The sequence below is a fragment of the Corvus brachyrhynchos genome, unplaced genomic scaffold (genome assembly GCF_000691975.1).
Source record: "Corvus brachyrhynchos isolate BGI_N302 unplaced genomic scaffold, ASM69197v1 scaffold53, whole genome shotgun sequence".
Classification (NCBI taxonomy): Eukaryota; Metazoa; Chordata; class Aves; order Passeriformes; family Corvidae; genus Corvus; species Corvus brachyrhynchos.
In genome coordinates, this window is record NW_008237681.1 from 165,693 (window position 1) to 180,056 (window position 14,364).

The 14,364-nt window shown below is 36.1% G+C and overlaps 1 protein-coding gene across 1 annotated transcript in view; it reads right to left on the bottom strand.

The window, feature by feature from the left end:
• The window catches only part of STT3B (STT3B, catalytic subunit of the oligosaccharyltransferase complex), a 28,762-nt gene that overhangs the window by 8,866 nt on the left and 5,532 nt on the right, over nt 1–14,364 (bottom strand). The window contains 7 exon segments of the mRNA XM_008631965.2: nt 152–339; nt 430–641; nt 2,290–2,444; nt 4,069–4,117; nt 6,090–6,236; nt 7,757–7,855; nt 12,306–12,405. Of these exon segments, the coding sequence (XP_008630187.1) occupies nt 152–339; nt 430–641; nt 2,290–2,444; nt 4,069–4,117; nt 6,090–6,236; nt 7,757–7,855; nt 12,306–12,405 (950 nt within the window).

A 14,364-nucleotide genomic window follows, 5' to 3' on the forward strand; every position in this document is an offset into this window, starting at 1 on the left:
TTGAAAATTAGAGTATGAATGATTTTTTATTCAGGTCACAATTCCTTTATATAATAAGGAGTGATTTAAAGAAGGCAAAGCAAATTGCTAATGCAATGACAGTAAAAAGGCTTTTGCCCTTTAATCACTTCAGACCGTAGACCTTACTTACCCATCATGGTTATAGGAGGCGAGAACCACACTGGGGCTGGAGTATGCATTGCTGGTTACCCAGGTACAGTGAACAGCAAACATCATCAACAACATCAGCATCAGCATAGTCACAATGTTTTTGATATTGGGACCCAGCCCTTCTTCTGTTTTTTCCTGCTCAGATACATGTTTCCTCACTTTGCCTGCCTAAACAAACACAGATGTATCTGTTATGGCAACTTCTATCATCCTTGACAATGGAACCCTAGTTTTCTAACTCTTGCTTCCTCCCCTCACCTTATCATACAGGTTGCCAGGGTTCCTTTTATCATCCTCATCACTGCTGTCCTCTATTGGTGGATTTTCCCTCTTCATATCATCACCCAAGTAACGCTCAAAGACATTGGAGAAAGCAATTGCTGACAGCATACAGACCACTGGAGTCAAAGTGAGCATCAGGCGAACCATCACTCCAGCAAAGTAAACGGCACTGATTGCATACAGAGCAACTGCAAGGAAACACATCTCATGGTGACACTGAGAAAGTAATACTCACTCTGACTGCACACGTACATGCTCTCCATAAAACTACTTCTGGAAGTGGGTTGAGCATCTGTGTGTATAAAGACTTGAGTGTGTGTCTTGCATTTCATTGCTTTTTAATTTACAGACATATGGCTGAATGAAAGTTTATCCCTTTGAAGCCCAAAACCCTTCCTGATTCATCTTGACAACTTTTAACAATAACACAACCCGATTTTCAATATTCATTAACAACGTGTCAGAAGATACATTATTAGTGATATTTAATATTACACACCAAAAATACTACTGGAATAATAGGTAACTTCATTTGATTAAAAAAGCCAAACAGTTCTAGACTAAACGAGTTATTAGAACTGGAAAAGCAAAAGGAAGTGTTACAATTTCATGGAAATATTAAATTTTGATTTAAGTTAGAGGTGTCTGTGGACAAATTGGGGGCTTGTCTACATTATAATTCTATACAGATGAATAACATGCTATTGTGAGCCCTATTCTGGAGGAAGTTTTCCTGAACAGTATTACTGTCTTCCACAAAACACAAACCAAGATTTTCAGAATACTATGGAACATTAAAAACACATTCCTTGGAAAGAAAAGAAAACCCCAAACGATCCTGTATATACTGATTGGGAACATCTAATAGCTGTTTCCTTGTGGTGGATTCCTTGTCTGCTACATTTTAACAATAGCCTCTTGTGAAAGATTTGCTACAGAAATTTTCAAAGGACACTGATTTATCAGATTACATCATGTAAATATTTTCTATGTTGTGGTGAGGCAGTATCCATCCTCACTCATAGGTCTCTTTATGCTGTGTTAAATGGAAGGTGCAGCAGTAGTAGGAGGCTGAAATCAAGTTACCCACCACTGGTCTTGACAAACATTCATTGTAAGGCACACAGCAGAGAGTACCTCAGAGTAAACATTCCTACTGCCCACACACCTCTTAGGTAGCCTAAGAGGCAGCTATACTAGCCTGGAGCCTTCTGTCCCTGTAAAAGTTTAAGACCTGAGTGATCTTCACTCCTCCATATGGGTTACAACTCCTTACAAGCCTCATTCAAACTCAGAAGATGGTTTTCACAGTACAGCTTTGTACAAAAAAAAAGTTGTTGTCACTGACATAGGGAGACTCCACACTTCCATTTTGGCTGGTACCTTATCTAGCACTTGTTCCAAAGCAAGTGATTCTGTTCACTAAAATAGCAGAAAACCTGGAAAGCAAAGGCATTTTGAATTATCTGTGATGGGATGAGTGCCAGACGCCTAGAGTGGGACCTTGCCTTTGCACCGAGCTGTTCTCCCGGCTGACCTGTAGTGGAACTGTACCCTCTCAGAACATGAAACTCCAGCTGCAGAACTGAACACAGCAAAGGACTGGATCCCACCTCCTGGGACTACACTCCATCACCATCTCCCCAACCTCTGCATTTTTATAAACTCTTTTAAATACTGCTGAGTGCAGGCAACTCTTAATAACCATCTTCAAACACATCACTTTTAAACCATTTTTTAGAACATGCCATGTATCAGCTTTGAGCAAAGAAAACCAAAGTAGAATAAAGTTGAAGGCAAAATTTTTCAAAATTATTTTAAAGTATTTTCTCTTACCAAAGACTCTTTCATCATTGATGTTTTTGATACAGAACCACAGCCCTGCTGGGAAAGTACACACGAGAATATGCAGATCAAAAAAGAAGGAAACCCATGTTGTAGGCTGATGCTCAGACACAGAGGCAATGATCGGGATGTGAATTTTCGCATACCTTTTTTAAAAAAAATTCAGTTCAAATTATTTTGAAAAGGTAAAATTATTAAAACTTGTAAACATTAGGAATTCTGAAATTCATTTCAAAGGAAGCATTTCAATTTTAAATGGCAAGTGCCCTAACCAGAAAAAATCTGATGAAACTGTTACACCAAAAAAGTCCCCAGGCCTTACTGTATCTACAAAGCATTTGGTCTATAGTTATTTAAAACAACAATATACAGGATTATTTCCATACTAATTAAGACAAGGAAAACTACAGATGTTTTATTTGTTTATGGCTAAATATGAAGCCAAAGTCACCAAAATGAAAATACGCAGCTATGGAAGCACCTTTACTACCTTTTTGAAGAGAATCATCAATGTCAGTAAATGTCCTAAATTTTCAACATGTATTTCAAAAACTCTACACAGAATACCTTCATTTAATTAGTAAAGAAAGTTACAGTATTAAATACCAAAACAGTTACTGATGCACCCACATTCTTTCAGATGCTGAAAAAAATCAGGCCTTGTCTACACTTGGAAACACATGTAATCTAAACAACATGTCAAACACTCAGTGCAGGCAAGGACAAAACTGTGCTCTCTATTACAGACAAGAATACATATGGACCTATTCTAGGGTGCTACCATGATTGAATGGTGAGGTATCAAACATATGTCCTTTTCTCCACTGAGATCTAGTTCTCATTGAAAACTGTAATTGTGCGTTTTAACACAATATGTTTTTCTAATGTAGACAAGCCCTCAAAAGTTTAGCTTTGTATATACACGTGTGTGTGTGTGTGCGCGCGTGTGTATGTATATATATGTATATATGGACAGGCAAAGAACAACATCTATATATTCCTCAAGTAAATCTGAGGCTTCTTTACTGACATCTGTTCTACTACATTTATTATAGAGCTGGGCCAGAATCCTCTATGAGCTGGGTTTTGGAGCCTGAAAAAGCCTGAATTGCACAAAGTTTGAAGTTCTTCTATCCTTGCTCTTAATCTTAAAAAAAAAAAAACAAAACAAAAAAACTACCAACTGAATTTCATCTTAAAATATTTATCTGAGAAAAATACTTCCCATTTTATTCCTATTCTCTAGGCTGACTAAAGAATCCAACATTTTATTTTTAAAGGTTAACTAAAACAAAAGATTAACAAGATTTTTACCTGTGAAAACACACATTAATAAAACAGAATTTTCAGAGTAGACATCATATACACAAAACAGATGCTTGAATGTAATATAGAGGCAACATGCAAGATCATATGTGCAACATTTCATAATTTTGTGCGATGTTGCACAATGACAATAGTCTAAGGCTCTTGGTAATTTTTAAATGTGTACTCAAGTGTTGGCACAGCTTTCAGTTATTTTATGCTGACATACACATACAGAAAAAACCATATCATTACATATTCAAAGACTTGCAAAGAAGCAAGACATTTCATAGATCAGTTAGTGAAATGGTTGTGAAGATCATGAAACAGCAACTACAAATACTTTCTTCAGATAACTGATTCTCCTTGACTGAAATACTAAATGGATTTGGGGATGAGGAGGGTAAGTGGTTATTAGTTTTCAGTAAAATGCTACCGATATCTAAATCTTATATCCTTACTTACCCAGTGTCCCACAGTGAATAAAATCTGCCACTCCAAGGAGCAATATAACCTGAAAAAAAGAAGGGGGAAGAAAAACCTTTTTGCTGCCTAGGTTTTTAAATGCAATAATTTTTCTACTCCCTCAAGTTATAACACAAACCCAGAGAAATTTTCATTGAACTTGTAAAATATTTGAACCATACCTACTGCATTAGGCAGGCTATAAAATCTACCAACCATGAAGCAAGCTAGTTTAAAACACACTTACAGGATCACATTGTACTTGTTAAGTACAATCTGAGTATCAAGACACGCACACTTCCAAAAGTCAAAGCAATGCAATATTAAATATTTCTCAAAGAATATGACAGATAGCAAACTATACTCTGTGAAGGAGTACAAGAAAAAGAAAACATAATTGATAAGAAAGTATTTCATTTTTCTGAAATGTCAGAGCAGGAAACTGGGAACACTCTATAGCCAAAACACAAACACTAAATGAAACGATGGTTTTCTTTTATTTCTCTCCTGGTGAATCTACATGTGGCATGGAATATAAAAGCTGCTATTAGACATGCTGATAAGCTTTACATACTATTTTATAAAACAAGGCTTTTAGGTAACTTGAATATGATAAGATGAAAAGAAACAGCATAATTATTAGATGAAAGATAAAAATTATTACTAGAAGTTATTAGATGATTCTTAAATTTTTATTTCCACTTTCCTTGCAACTGTTTCAGCTCCTCCTGAAGACAGATACAGACAAGGTGAAGTAAGAGAAGGTTAAATCCTTTTATTATTACCCAAGTTTTTGTGCATGACTCAGTAAGTCTTCCATCTATCTTACATTCAAAATTAGTATAATCTGACTGAAGGGTTTAGTTTAGTGTCTAATTTAGACATTTAAATATTGTGGTTAATGTTCTAGTACAAGACATATTTTTCCCTTCAGTCCTCAGATGAAAAGCTTGCTCCCAATCCACTGCATGCACATGGAGAAGGAGCTGTCAGCACACAGGGAACTACTGGTTATGATCTTCTCTGGATGTAGACACCATTCACCTGAGGGTGCTGGAAGAGTTGGCCAACATGAGAGCTACCCACCATTGTCACCTGGGTGATAAGGGTGCCTGATGCCTGGGAATTGGCTACTGCTGCACCTCTAGGCAAGGCAGGAAGGTTATATGCAGGAAGCTGCAGGCCAGTAACCTGAGCTGCTGAAAAGACCATGGAGCACAGCCTCCTGAAATATATTGATAAATGTTTTTCTGATCCATTTTCCTCATTTCTCATTTATTGCTGCAGGAGAATGGACACGACAAATGGTCCATTATTTGACTGGTTGAAAACTGGCTGTCCTGACAAGCTCAAGGTAGTACACAGTGGATCAGGGTCCAGCTGGTGGCTCATAGAAAGTAAAAATATCCCAGAGGCCAAAAGGAACTGTGCTATATTGAAAAGAGTGGCTGACATCCCCTGTGGCAGGCAGGACTTCAGTCCAAAATCTGAACCCCATTCTTCCAGATGCTGCACCTGTGATACAGGGTCCAGATGTGGGCACCCTCTTCTGCAGGAGGATTATTAAGAAAATCGAGAGAGATCAGAGTGCTGTGAGGTGATCAGGAGCCCAATTTGCACAGCCTATCAGAAGCTCAGGGAACGAGGCCTGCTCCAGCTGATGAAGCAGGGATACCGATCAGTGAATTCAGAAGATGAAATCGACACTTCCTAGGAACTGCAACAGAATACGTATTTGGCTGCATGCTGAGATTAGAAGCCAATTTTTGTTTTGATATGCCAGTCTGAAAACTTTGCTAAGGACCTGCTCATATGCATGGAAAAGCAAATCAAACCATCATGTTTTAGAAGACTTTGAACAGAGCTGCTAAGAATTCTTCTGGAATAATGGTATCGTAAGTAACAAAAATAAAACTGCTATTAAATAGTCTAAAACGTTAAAACAACTACTTTAAGTGAAACCAAATGTTGATCATCTGGCTTACATGCTCTAAAGGTAAATGAGTTTCACATTTATTTACCTGTGTATGTCAAATAGATGACACTCAGGAATACAGTACCAGCAGCTAATGAGACACCCAAGAAGAACAATGTCTGAAATTCTTGCTTTGTTAATCTGTCTCTCAGATACTGCAAAAACGCATAAGCCTGCAGCAGTGCAAAAACACCTATGGAAAGAGAAAAGTTCTTGTTTAAATGCTCAAAAGCAGTAACAGCTGTTAAAGCAATCAGCATATTTGCCTATGTTTGAACTGGAAAACTAAACATAAGGTACACCCTAACATCTAGAAACTAGTATAACATCACTTTCTGACAAATAACCTTTAATACATAATACAGGGATGACACTTTCTTGCATAAACACAAGCTTCCAATGAGAGAAAATATTCTAAAGGAGAAAATCACCTGAAAACCAGATTGCATTGATTATGACAAAAATACAGGTTAACATACCTAGCTAGATGTGGTGAAAAATTAAGAGATTGAGTTGAGGCAACACACAATGCTAATATAGAAATACATGGAAACTAAGCTACTGAACAACACAGGAGGACTTAATGAAAGAAAAAACCAAACCAACAAGTATTAAGTCAACTGAATTATATAAAGTTAGTGTTGAAACATCAGAATTCACTGGTGAAGCACCTGACACCCTCAAAAAAGCTGTTCAGAGTTTAACATTACACCCAGAACTTGGACATGGTATTTCAGTTATTATTCATTTCAAGACATATAATAAGATCAATTCACTGATGAATCCTTTCAAAAGTGAAAATTCAATGCTAGCTGGCAGAGAAATAAAACAAAACAAGTGTATGGTCTTTCTTCAAATTAACAAAGAATTCAAGGTACACAATGAAATCCACTAGTTTTGAACTCCTAGAGAAAGACAAAAATTCTATTCACTAAATAAATGTAAAATTCTTCAGAATCCAAATAAGGCTTGGTAATTTTTTTCTTTTTCCATTATGTTAATTCAGTTTGTTGGAAAGAAGTCTCCATTTTGAAAGTATTTTTGTGTTAAATTTTAATGATGGTCTCATCACTGTCTCAAATACATTTCGGTAAGTGACTAAAAGTAAGAAAAAACCTGGGGAAGGTAACAAACTGAACTATATCACACAGACAGCGCATGCAATTAAACTCAGTGTTAGCAGAGGTTACTGCTTCAAGAAATCAAGATGTCTGACTGCCAACAACTACTGAAAAATCAATTTAAAGTAATCAAAAAATCCCAAACAAGACTGAAATCAGTTATTTAAAAACCACCCTCCTGATTAGTAATTTAAGTAGTTTAATCTGCTTTGAAAAATTACAGAAGACTATCAACTCTAAAACCAAATTGCTCACTAAAAGCTCTGTTACCAATAAGGAATGTTTCAATTGTACAATGCTTGATGGCAACATTGTATTGCAAACCAGCAGAGATTATCCATGTGTAAAGTAAGTGCCTGTCAGAATACTGATCCAGTCTTATGGAAGCATTTTACCACCATTAGCTCACACAAAAAGAGGATAATGTGTCAATTGGAAAGAAAACTTCCCTACAGACACTAAATTGTACCTCTTTCTTTAACAATTTGCTTTGTTAGCCTGTGTTCTTTTTAACACAAGGAAACAAAGCCGCAAGTTTGAGGTTTTCCTGTGTTAAAGCAGGCTGTTGGATGCAGAAGTTTAATTTTCTTACCTGCAGCTGCCATGTGTTCACTTGTTCTAATTGGCTGAAATCCCACAAAAGGTATCTGCATCGATAATATTAACCCCACAATGTAGAAAGTGCTATATGCTAGGAAAGAAATATGTGAGGAGAGGGGAAGAAAAAGATGGGAACAAAATTAATACAAGTTTGAAAAAGCATTGGCTCCACAGCAAAGTCCATCTTCTCCCCTAACTGCAGTGACACCGAAACAGAACTGTACTATGCTAAATATTTCAGCCATTCTAATTACTTTTTTTCTCTTTGACTAGAATAAAGCTGTCTATTGCATCCAATTTTAGTGGATGTAGCAGACTATTGTTCTTTCTAATTGCACTGTTTTCTCTCCTCCTAGGAAAATAAGCCATTTACCTAAGATTCTCCAGCTTGAAAAAAGTTTTCTCTTCCCATGGTGTTTTTGAGAGTCATGGATGTGTAAAGAGCTCTCAAATAACAAGTAACAAGGGAAGCTTTCTTCATGAGGAGAAATTGAAGGGACCAGACCTCAAAAAAGCAAAACATTTAAGAGTCTACTACTTATTTAGAAAATGCAAACAGGCACTGCTGCTCTTTTTTTAACAAGAGCAGAGGGAATGCAAGAAGCTGAACAGCAATAGAAAAAGCAATTCATACTAAGCATATCTATTGATAGATCTGTATCAGCTCTGGGGATTTATAATCCCCCCAGAAAACAGAGGTCAAGAGCATAATTAATATTAACATTAGTATTAATAACATGAATTCTTACTGCATATGCATTAACATTCATACACATGATTTTGAAAGAGGTTTCGGCCCTCAATATTACAGCGCGAAGAAGAGATGGGAGGGGAAGATAGAAATACTAAATCTGCAAAGCCATAAGGCTGATTACATTTGAAGTAACCAGCCAACTTCAAGTCAAAATGAAGTTCCTCAGTGGCAAACAGCAATAATCCACATTTCAGATTTCTAAGGCTATAGCCTGGATCTTATGACGACATCCCTGTTCTCCTATAATCCCTTACTAATCTCCACGAGATCAGTTCTGGGGGGTGCATCATTGAGCAGTGGTGTCATTTCCACAGCACCTGTGTGGTCTTGCTGAGGGATTATGCTCCCAGGGTACTGCCTGAGTTCCAAACCAGTCAGAAGTGACAGGGATGGTATTTCCAGGCACTCGGTTTATTATTTCAAGCACCTGTATTGCACAGCTTGGCCTAGCTACTGATCTATGCCCTCTTAAGTCACTGAAATACATTTTTCCTGAAGGAAGCTCAATTTTTGAAGAATTCACTACAACATAAATCATTTACTGTACCAAGGAACTGTTACAACACTGCCATCCTGTGGAAGTTCAATGATTGGCATAAATCACTACATTTCACATTTGTTAGACCACTGTAAATCATCATTTTTAATTGCTACACTTGCGATGTCCACTGCCCACCCCCACCCCAATCCTTTACTCCCACTTCTTTCAAAAAGCTACATATTGCCTGGTACTAAAAAGATTAAAAAAAAAGGCAATTTACACAACACTACAATTTTCCCAGGAACTTAGAAACATCAGGGTGATATATCATCACAAACTTTCACGCTCCTTTATATTCTACAGTTTGCATAGTCTTCGCAAAAACAAGAAGTCATTTTGATTCCTGCATGCTGTTCTTATTGTTTTAACTTTGACCAAGTCCAGAACAAAAACATTCTGACCTACTGTGGACATAGTCATTTTACAAAGAATTTAATTTGCTATACACCACACAAAAATAGGAAGGACCTACTGAAAAGCTTCTCCAGAGAAGAGAATAATTTCAATTATGGCCACATAATTTCAATTAATGGATTACAATCACCAGAAATAAACACTCAATCTGAAATTTTAGAATACTGAAGTAGTTGATATAAATATATGCCTGTTCACCATTTGAATGATAAAACCCAAGACATAGAACAAGCAATTATTGAAATTAAGTTTTAAATTCTGGAAGATCCTCAAGTGTTTTATTAAATATTCTGATAATTATACTGAACCTGAAAAAAATGTACGAAAAAAAAATTGAAGTGTGCAATCATGACAAATCTATACCCTTCCAAGTGTAAAATCATATGGGAAACTAAAGAGACTACAAGTACAATAATAGAAAATAATATCAATGGTTGCTGTATCTGAATAGAGGTTATTCCCCTCTCTGCTAATACACTGGAATTGTAAGCACTTGTTCATAATGATTAAACTAGAGGATCTGAATGAAAGGCACTGGCCATTGTCAAGATGAAAAAATAAAAGCACAGCTTGAGCTTTCAAATATAAGTAGCATCATCACTACTGATGCCAAATGGGTCAGAAGCTATCTGGCTGATAGTCATCTGCCTTCCAGTTCTAAAATATTTTAAAATTGGCAAAACCTTCACATTCTGGAAATTTTTACTCATTACATGATTCTGAATTACACTCCCAGATATATCAATCACGTCCCATTAACCTTCTCCTTGGTATATGAACACCCATATAAAAAATATATACCAGGAAACCACTACTATTTTTAAAAATTTGCTTCTGCCAAATACTGTTCTATACATTTATGTTACGTTGGATTAAACTTAACACAGCCTTTATAAAATGGCTCATGCTAGCTTAAAATAAATTTAAGCCACTGATCTTGAGATTAAAACACCCAAAATTCTCCATAATAGTAAAAAGAATATAGGTTTTACTAGCTATTGTCAGCTGACAATATTTTTCAAAAGTTTTAGCTGCACATGGGTGGATTTTTAAGAATTATGAGACTGCTGCAGGCACAGTAGCAACTGCATCTCACAGAAACTCCCCAAATATCTTATTTTCCCTGTTGCAAGGAGCTTTTGTAAACTCTTCTCCCTATCTGAATAGTTTGGAGGTGAAGCACACTTGAAGTCCCCCTCAGAAGTGCTTGAACATTCTTACCTGTGTTACAAAAACATCCTGTTAAACAAACCTAGAAATGACATACTAATGTGAGAGGTACAGACTTCTCTAGGGCTTCCCATGAAAACTTAAATTAAGACAGCAGTTGCAATGAAACAGCAGAGCAGTTATCACATTTTCATTCTGACAACTCCATGGCAGCACATATCCCTCACTGCTCAAGGGCAATAACATCTCAAAACACTGTAGCTATTTGCAAAACAAACATCTGCCAAACCCTTTAATTCCTATGAACATGCAGTACTATTTTCTCCACATGAGTACAAAGACAAGTTCATTGAAAGCTGAAGAAGCAAGAGCACTTAGTCTGTTTCTGACTACCACACTGCTTCAGGATTTTATAAGTAGCTGATTTAATTTTCTCTTGCCTAATTCATAGAAATCAGAAAATGAAAATATTCAATAAAACAATTTTAAAAGCAAAACAAGATAAATTACTTTCCCCTTAAGTGAGGAAGAAGTAGTTAATGAAGAAGTTAAGTAATACTAACATTAAAAATTAAAGATGGGTTAGGGCTTTTTCTTTCTCTCTTTTTTTTTAATTTTAATAAATTTCCAATTCTCAATTCTCAGAATAACAAAGTATGGAAGCAATATTTATAGTTTTGATTAAAAAAATTCAAAACTTAACTGGAGTAAATTTAGCAATTATTGTGGTATATAATGGTTCACACATAGGTACATGAAGTAATTTCTCTAGCAGGCACTAAAAAAAGCATTAAAATAATTAAGAATACACAGATAAAACAGTATTGAAATGAGTAATGAAAATATATTTACAAATAAGAAACGCCTTGTGATTGTGCTTCAGCTTACATTATGTTCTTCAACTACCTATTGCAAAGGCTTCACATTAAAAACGTTCCAGCTAACTTACAAATTTCTGAATACCTGAACTGCTTACCAATTATTTCATTCACACACCTACATCATGGCTTACTGATTTTATTGGTAAAGTGTCTGTAAAAACAGATTACAGAGTATTTAAATGTAAGAAAATCAATTTAAAAGTTAGGCTCCTAGGATCCCTATTCACACATTCCTGAAACTGAAAGGAAGGCCGACCAATTAATCCAGTAAAATTTTAAGGATTCCCATGGAGTGGACAGACTCTTACTGTGCACGCCTTGTCTCAGTGATCTAAAACTTACATGGCTGCTTAAAATTTCCTATGTCTTTTACTATATGTTTACATAATATCTGCTGTACAACTTTTAAAATTACCAATTGTTTTACATACCTGGAAAAACCAAAAATATAAAACATTACTAAAGGCACACATGTAATACATATTTAAAAGATATTAACAGGGTTCTTTTACATCAAACCACCCATTTTTCTTTCCCACACACTAGAAAGGAGAAAATTAATTAGCAGCTACCATATATGAAATTTTGGAAGTGTGAGTATGTTTCAACTCCTTATTTCCATGTTGTAGAAAATAACTGACTATACTCAGTAACCAAATTAAGACAGATAAATCTGATATGCAATTACTTAACACTCACTTGATACAAAACACATCACTACAATAATTTCGTATCTCATGTTTAAGTATTTGAGAATGAATTTGCAATGAACAGAACTTACCAATGTAGACCCTCCTGCTGTATCTCTGCATCAGCAACAGAACAAACACATGCAGTGGAATAAGGTTGATGATGAAAACATAACCACCCCATGCAGAGACCTACAACAAATAGAACAGGAAATTAGATCTGAAAATATCTGCAAATTCTTACAACAGCCAATGCTGGATTTAGACAACTTGATGGTCTAGCAAGAAAACACAAAGCCCATCTACATGAGCAGTCAAAACTACTACTACTACCACCAAAATCCTTCTCAATATATATTATAAAAGAAAAACAAACCACAACAAAATGCACATATCCAAAGTGTTTGAAATGGGCTGATGGATTTCCTAGGCTACCCTTCCTGGATCTCCTCCTTCCATGCTAATCTGGTTATACTGGCAAACAAGAATGTGATGCTGGAGGCTTTTCCCAATAGTGAAGGCTGCAACACAAGGCAGCAGTAGGATCTGTAGGACCGTGACTTGGACTTTGATGATCTTCGTGGGTCTCTTCCATCCCAGGATATTCTATGATCTCATGTAGGATCCAAAACTTAGTATTTTGACAAACTTAGCACCACGCTCTGCACTTTTTGCTGGAGACGGGGAATACTATTTCCAGGCAGAGAGGAGAAAGGGAGCAAGGTACACCTCCAGGAGCAGAACTCCGGGACCAGAACAGCCAGCGCAGGTTGCAATGTAAGGAAACAAACAAAAGGAAGGGTATGGATGCACATGAAAGCAGGACTGAGCACTGTGGAATGATATACAACAATATTATAGATATTGCAAACCTGTGGCAACGAGCTGTTGAGAAGGACTGTTATGGTATACTTAGAACTGAAACACTACAAATGTTATTAACAGATCACTGATTGCTGTTTTAGGTAAGGATTTAGTGAGCTATCATTACAATGTGTTATCTAAATTTCAAACATATTTAGAAGGGCTCATTTTGACTAGACAATCTGTATTTTAACATGTCCTCTTGTCAAATTACGGTCTAGACTTCTCCCATGTGCACCATGCCTACCCCAGATCTTCATTTTTAGCGTGCAGTAGCTAATGTGGTTTTCACTTTAACTGCACTTTAGGGTTTAGATTCATGTAGATATTTTTGAAGCCCTAGAATCCAAAAAGAAACCCAAATTACTATGTTCTATAGAACAGATTCTAAAAAAAGCATGGGGCCAAGTATTATGTCTTTTGACACTAATACTACAAAACCCAGCATTTCAAAATTTGACGTGAGCAATTCAGACAATGTGGAACAAGTAGAATAAAATAATCTAAGTTTTCCAGTAACTCATTTCAGATTATCAAAATCATATTACCTAATTACTAGTATGGAGTATCATGGTTTACGCAAGCAAGTTTATTTAATGGAAGCAAACACCGTGTGAAGACAAGTAAGATAGAATAGAGTTCAAACACGTAGTTAGAACACGGTCACATCTAGGGAAAGGTTTGAATGAAGCGGGTCACAAACAGTTTACATGGACCAGAGACCTGCATCCCTAACTATCAAAATATGAAACCAAATCTAAGGTCTGAAAATTATACTAAAGATGCACTTTGGAACTTTTCAAACAAGACTGAGGCATTCTCGTAGATTGGCAAAAAGAGTGGAGACACGCTATTACTCCTACAGGATTGCTTCAATTTGAAACTTCCTTTTATTTTACCTCCTTGTCATAAAAAGCTGTATGAAGCAGAAGCTGATGAAGTAAGATAAAGGCTAAAAATATAATCCAAGGAAAAAACAACGTTCTCTATATTGAATGCAATGAAGGCTACGAGTCAAATTACCACAGTGAGTTAGGCATATATTATAAAGCAGATTTAGTTATCAAGAAAGATTTGTCAGTTCACGCAATATCCATTTGCCTTTCAAGAAGCTGTTCCCCAAACTTCCCATTTAAGGACTGACTCCTACTACCTCAAAATTGTGATTTAACTTCCAGCTTACACTGAAAATGACTAATTCCATCCGAGAAAGATGAATTATTACAATGTAACAAATAGTACAATTCCTTTGTCCTAAAAATTTACCTAAGTAAAATACCTAGATGG